Source organism: Scylla paramamosain, chromosome 32, assembly GCF_035594125.1.
Source record: "Scylla paramamosain isolate STU-SP2022 chromosome 32, ASM3559412v1, whole genome shotgun sequence".
NCBI classification, from domain to species: domain Eukaryota; kingdom Metazoa; phylum Arthropoda; class Malacostraca; order Decapoda; family Portunidae; genus Scylla; species Scylla paramamosain.
This window is the reverse complement of record NC_087182.1, coordinates 12,117,381-12,124,782: the sequence shown is the minus strand read 5'-3', so window position 1 is coordinate 12,124,782 and position 7,402 is coordinate 12,117,381. Positions and strand designations below refer to the sequence as shown.

At 39.8% G+C, this 7,402-nt stretch overlaps 1 protein-coding gene across 1 annotated transcript in view; it reads right to left on the bottom strand.

Annotated features, from left to right (window-relative positions):
* Window positions 1–5,353: 5,353 nt before the first annotated feature.
* LOC135088877 (mucin-5AC-like) overlaps window positions 5,354–7,402 on the bottom strand; it is a 13,157-nt gene continuing 11,108 nt past the window's right edge. Inside the window, exon 8 of the mRNA XM_063983939.1 lies at window positions 5,354–5,624. Coding sequence (XP_063840009.1) covers window positions 5,354–5,624 — 271 coding nt within the window. The remainder of the gene's footprint in view (window positions 5,625–7,402) is intronic.

Sequence of the window (7,402 nt, the reverse complement as noted above, 5' to 3'; positions counted from 1 at the left end):
TTTGAATACTAATATTTTTTCTTTTTTCTCTGTGTTATTCTGAATACAATGATGTACTTTGTAGCTCGATGTGATCTCTGAAAAGGTTAGTTATGGCTTATCAAGGATCTCGCTGTGTGATCCGTCAACCAGAAACAGCCCGGAGAACACACACACACACACACACACACACAATAATAGGGAAGGATCTGAGATCCTTCCCTATTATCAGGCTGTCCGTGTCCTTCGCTCTTATCAGGTCCCTTGGCTCTTATCAGGGTGCTTTCCACACGGCGGGTCGCTGGGGTTGCCAAGTGTCGCTCTCAGTATGGGAGAATAGTTTAGTTACCGCAAAATATACAGAGCTAGTGGCAATACTTCGGGTGGAAACAGATGCCAGACACTTTCACGCGCCATCTGACTCGAGAAACCGCGCTTGGAGCTCAAAATTGAGGCGCGAAAATTCTTGATTACGGGAACGATCGCCGTCGCTACGGACAAACTGATGCAATCGTTCATATATGATCACCAGAATGAAAGGGTTAAGAAAGGGTTGTGCATATATCTGTAACACACCAGGGAAGAGAACACACAAACAGTAATGTATTGTGATTCTGGAGCCAAAATACACATGTGAACTTGGATGAGAAGCTCCCAGTAAATCCGACCGCCGCTGAAACCATTACCACCACTCACGCCAGTTTTGTAACCTAGGCACTAAAACTTCTCATTTCCAACATCCCCTTTTTAATCAAATAAGAATAAAGAGGCTCAGTAACCATTTAGTTAAGGAAAATAAAACCAATAGAATGAAATGATGTCACGTATGTTGGACTGGCTACTTAATGATTTTCCGGTCCAGAAGTGAGTGAGCTGACTAGCTACAGACTCACTGGATCGTTCGCAACTTGTCAAGATTATAATGATGTTGGTGAGCTACGTTCGTTACCAGTGCAACGTACCTGCTCGGCCGATGGGAACAGACTCTTGGTAAGGCTTCGCAGTCTTGTTCCACCTTGACCATACACAACGCGTTCAAGAAAGCACAGAACCCTACACAGCAATGCTTCCCTTAGCACACCCGACGACATTGGCTGGGGCCAGTTCCAGGTGCTCTAGACTCCTTGAGCCAGTTGCATCGCTTCATTTCTTAGTTTCGAAGATGTTTGGTGCCTGAACGATACACAAACTTTTCAGAGCGGATTGAAGAATCATATACCGCTAAGATATATCATATTTTTGTCTTTCACCGGAATCATAGACACCAGTATCTGGAAATGTAAGTAGAAATATCAGTAAATCATCTCGCATCAAAAAATGGAAAAGTGTCTCATAAATGGTTTCTCTATAACTATTCAGCCAATTATATTGAAACTTGGTATATACCATGTACCCTCTATGTGTATTGTACATAATTGAGCACATCAGATCTGAATTTGTATTGTACATACGCAAATGGTTCACAATATCTCATGAACATATGAACTCATCAAGCTAGAATGTAGTAAATAATGTGGGCCAACAATGCTTACATGAATGAACATTTGGAATTCAGATTCCTTCTGTGAATACATAAATCACAGGGTAAAACTAATATATATATATATATATATATATATATATATATATATATATATATATATATATATATATATATATATATATATATATATATATATATATATATATATATATATATATATATATATATATATATATATAATGCGTTCAGTTTTCTGGGATCACCTGAAGATCCGCCACCCCACAGGGATCACCTGAAGATCCGCCACCCCAGATTGTCTCACCTGAAGATCCGCCACCCCAGACTCTCTCACTTGGTTAGGTTAGGTTAGGTTAGGTTAGCCTAACCTAACCTAACCTAACCTAACCTAACAACATGAACGCATTAAAAAACTGAGTGGATATAAAAAATGCAGAAAAAAGTTTACTTCATTAAAAGTATGGGATCACCCGAAGATCCGCCACCCCAGATTGTCTCACCTGAAGATCTGCCACCCCGAGTGCGGCTGGGGTGGCGGATCTTCAGGTGATCCGTTTTCTGTAATTGTAACCCCTAAAATTCTAATTTCAGCGATAGCAAAAACTCATTACCAGTCGAATGCCTTGACAGGCGATGAACGAGCGTCGCCATACATTCGGTGCACAATAACCACCAAGAACACTTGCCGAGCAACCAAGAACTTCATTTAGTTATAGCACAAAAGTTTCCTCGATTCAACGGTCTGTTACACACAACAATCGATAGCACTTTAAATTTTTCGTTGAATGGTAGATGTCCAGTCTCACTAAGATTGCACTTAGTGGATGAAAATTCTTGAATACTGACTGCATCTTTATTCACAGTATTACACGTAACAAACTTACAGTTGATCAGAGGAGGCTCAAATGTAAAACTTTGCGAGATGAAGCTCTTTTCATACAGCATTTCGTAGATAATTTTGTGATTATGCAAATATCAAACATTTTTCAAAGGTATGATTTAGTGGCAAGCAATTAGCCACGGATACAACATACTTTCATTCCGTACTGTTGTGAGAGGAATGTTCTAATAATTTAAAAATTAAATCATAAATTGGCTGTAATAACAATCATCCCCAAACCAATAATTAAGGTTCATGATACCAAACCTATTAAATCTGAGTTACCAGTGACTCAAACGCCACAGGCTATCTAGTGTCAATATTCCTAAACCAAAGTTCAAGCCTTATTAGTTTGTTTTTTACCATCAACACAACCCTTCTGTATTATATCATCTCTTATAAACATGCATTAGTCCTGTGTCAGTCCTTGATAACATACTAGCATCAAACGAGCTGCGGTCAGGCGTTTCCGAAACACTGTTGACAACAGCTAGTACTGGAAACCTCAGGCCTCCATCCTTGTCTTGTACTAGGAAAATTCTTCTTCTTCTAATACTTGCTTGTATATAGGTGGTGCCCAAATAAATACAGTTGTAAAAATCAGCTGCTGTATATTGACATAATAATAATGTACAATATAAATAATAAAGTGAAGTGCCAGCGGGTCGCACATCCACGTCCGAGGCCTGGGTAGACGCGACTAATCAGTGGGGTAGTCCGTGGTTGATGGACCTGCCCGCTCAGCAGGCCACGGCCAGGGCTGGCGTCCGGAGACAAAAGGATGAGGCCAGAGGCTTGGCGTCAGGTCCCAGCGGAAGGGCGCCCCATGGAATTTGGGAGGCAAGGGTGTGGGCCTCTGTCCCCACACCAGCACAATGTTCGGCCGCTATTCTCGCTGTGTCCTCGCAGTGAACAAAGCAAAAGGGGGTGACGCAGGCACACTGAAGCACGATTTACATAATAAAGACGTGCTTATCTGTCTAAGAAACGTGATGTTTGCACTACAGCCAATCGCAAGGCTCACAGAACAATGACGTCAGAAAAGTGAGTACGCACTGGCGAATCACGAAACTCACATAGCAGTGACGTCAGAAAAGAGAGCACAGTGGCCAAACACAAAACTTACACTAGCTGTGATGTCAACACAGCGAGTCACAGGCCAAGAAAAACTAGAACAACACTAGAGGCCATAAAACAAGAGAACAAGTGTTTATATGCCTAATAAATTGCAAAAAAAACAACAATACACTGCAATAATCATAATGCAGCACTGATAATGCACATGATGGTGATGAAATCTTCAAGTGTAGTGGATTGTGGCAGATTATGTACTGGAAACAACGAACAGAAAATACCACAGGGACAGGAAACACCAAAACTTACAGAAGACTGATGGCTGAGAAGTTCTTAAGTCTTGAAGCGACAGGAACACAGCTAAAAAAAAATCACTCGAGATTTAGTATTAAAGTGAAGACTGGCTACTGAAAAGTTCTTGAGTCTTAAAACGACAGGAACGCAGCTTAAATCAGTCAAGATGCGCTGATGACATGTTGAAAAGACCAGACTTAAAACGGGAACGGCGTTGATGACGGCTTGAAGTCCTACGGGAACAGGCTGGCGGGTCAGGCTTGGCATAAAAAGCTTGAAAGAAGCTCTGAAAGCAGCTCAAGAAACCACCGTAGACGTGTATTAGCGTAGCAGTTTGCGTCTGTGAAGGCTTAGCAGAAATGCGTCGGTGACGGCATAGCAGGTAACCCGGAGGCTATGAAGGTAGCCCGAGCAGCTGACGACGAGCAGGGCGCGTGGGCATGGAGGACTTGCACCGTCGACTCCTTCCACCGGGGCCACCGTAATGCTGGTTCTTCTAGTAGTTCTTTGTAGGTGGTCAGGATACAGAAAGACAAGTGCTTCTACTTTATACTAATAAAATAAATTGTACAGTATTAAGTGAAGCTGCCAGCAAGTCACACGTCCGCCACCGAGGCTAGGCGGACAAGGACTACTGAGTCGGGTGGTAACCCCCGTGGTTGCTGGGCCTACCGTCTCAGGTCACGGCCGGGGCTAGCGTCCGGAGACAAAGGTATGAGGGTTGACCTCACTCCCACGTGGTGATAGGTAGGGCGGTCTGAGGCATGGCATCAGGTCCCAGGGGAAGGGCGCCCCATGAAATGTGGGCGGTAAGGGTGTGGGCGTGTGTAACCACACCACCACAATCTCCATCGCTCCCAGTTCCTATGAGGCAGGTGCAGGTGGCGCCACTGTCCACCACTCCAATGAATGATTGGAGTGGTGATTACTGAATGATGACAGATTTTAGAATGGAGTGTAGAGAGTTTTCTGACATTCACATATTATGAGGTAGTGAAGCTCACCCACATCCCAGGCAAGGAACAGTTAATCAATCACATTTAGGCCACTTGCTAATAACGTTATATTGTAAATGTCTTAGCTGAAGTCTAATTCGCTTTGAGAATGTTACCGCAGATGTTTACAAAGACAGACCACAAAGTTCAAAGGAGATCTCTGTCACAAAACGGATTGGTAGCATTACAATACCAACTATAATATAACGTCATTAGAAATTTCAGCCCTTCTTTTTAACAGCAAAAATTAATGGACACAAATGGAGCACAGCACAAAAATACGTGTATTTGTTTCACGAGGCATGATGTTACTTTATTTGGAAGGATGATGGATGAGAAATAATATATATATATATATATATATATATATATATATATATATATATATATATATATATATATATATATATATATATATATATATATATATATATATATATATATATATATATATATATATATATATATATATATATATATATATATATATATATATATATATATATATATATATATATATATATATATATATATATATATATATATATATATATATATATATATATATATATATATATATATATATATAATATATAACTTCTTTTTTAATCTCGGGATTATTCCTTTAACTCAACCAACAAAGTGTGGCGCTGGTGTGACACAGCAGACTTCCTTGCGGAGTGGTGGACGTAGCGATGGTGTGTGGGGGGCAGTGGTCGTGGCCAGAGGCACCCACGAGGGGCCTTGAGAGATTTTTGTGTTGTGGCCTGTTCGATCAAGTATCCACAAAACCATGTTCACAACACAGACCAAGGCAGTGGGTGAGTGCGGCCACCAGGTAAGTGTAGGTGTTTCTGTAATAATGTGATGGCGATTGTTAGTGCCCGCACCCTCATTGCTCCTATATAAAAGGGAAATTATTTAACCACACTGATAAGGGGACATTCTTGGGGGATCCTTATTTTCAACAGGAAATGAATGAGATCTGTAATCAACACCACTTTTGTACATTATGTAATTATGAATCATCTTCAGTTATCTAAAAACAAACAATAAAACAATGAATACATGAAGGATATAAAGTTGTCCGAGTATATAAATATGAAAGTCTCCCCTAATCGTTTTCTGAATTCAGTGTCACCTCAGCCTGTGTCGAGAATGGGTAGACTTTAGGATTTAGGCTTTTAAGTATCTCTTCACACAACTTATATATATATATATATATATATATATATATATATATATATATATATATATATATATATATATATATATATATATATATATATATATATATATATATATATATATATATATATATATATATATATTCTTTTTTTCTTTTTTTTTTATTAATCTTTATTGTTTTATTTTAGATCAGTGAAAATGAAACATGTTAAAATAATGTTGCTGACCAGCCTCCCTTCACTGACTATAGGAAAGAGAAGGGTTTTTGACAACGACACAGAAATATTAATGATATAATAGATTAGACAAGTGGGAACATTCCTATGGTGAGCAAACACAGAATGAAGCAAGGGATCTTTATTTCTCTAACGTTTCAGAAATGAGTCTTCCTCAGAAAGAAGAGGAAGACATTGTCGAAACATTAGAGACAAAGATCTGTTTCATCCTTTGTCTTCTCATCATCACAATAACAACAGAGACTTAACTAAGCATAACTGTGTATGTTACCGCCGAGCGGGTGAAGGAAGTTGTTGTTGAGCAACCGAGGTTGTTAATGAGAAAGGAAAGGACTTGGAGGTCATTGCGAAGGCCAAGACAAGGCATAATCAGCATATTTTTTGTACGGCTGGTGTTGATGTGGTGTTCATGCAAGGGGATGAAGGATGCGTGTTATGACGTGAGGCCGATACGAGGTTGATTTTATCACCGTCTTTAATGGATAACGATGAGCAGTGTAGGGACCCAGGAAGTAACGGAAACCGAGGACGATAGGGATACATTACTGAGGACGCTCGTGCAGGGAGGACGTGTGTTGCTGCAGGAAACAGAAGTAGATAGAACCAGCTAGAACACCTGTCAGAAAAAGGCGTGTGCGTTACTTAACGATCACCCCAAAACCCAAAACACGTTAAATTTAATAATTGTCTGTGTAAGAATACATTATTCTATGAGTAACGTACAGAATCATACCTGTATTACATAAATTATTCATATAAGATATTGTCTAGGACCATTAATGTATGTCTTGAGGTTTTGAGCTAATATTATAAACGATTCGCGTCATCGTGTGGGTCTGAAAAACCTTTCCCGCCTTCCGGCGGCAATAATGTATATCTCCCAGGGTAAGAGTTTACTTACAAATTTTCAGACAGAGAACGTATAAAGAATGCCTATACAAATGTTATACAAATGGAATGGTTGGTTCAGTGAGGAGCCTTGAAGTGAATCAACCCAACCAATTTGTGTCTGTAAATTTATGTAAATTTATCCCCTTGGAGGTGAAAAAAAAAAAAAATTCACGGCAAAGAAATAAATGAGATACTTGATAAATGATTAATGAGAGAGAGAGAGAGAGAGAGAGAGAGAGAGAGAGAGAGAGAGAGAGAGAGAGAGAGAGAGAGAGAGAGAGAGAGAGAGAGAGAGAGAGAATGCAGAGGATATGCGTGTGTGTGTGTGTGTGTGTGTGTGTGTGTGTGTGTGTGTGTGTGTGTG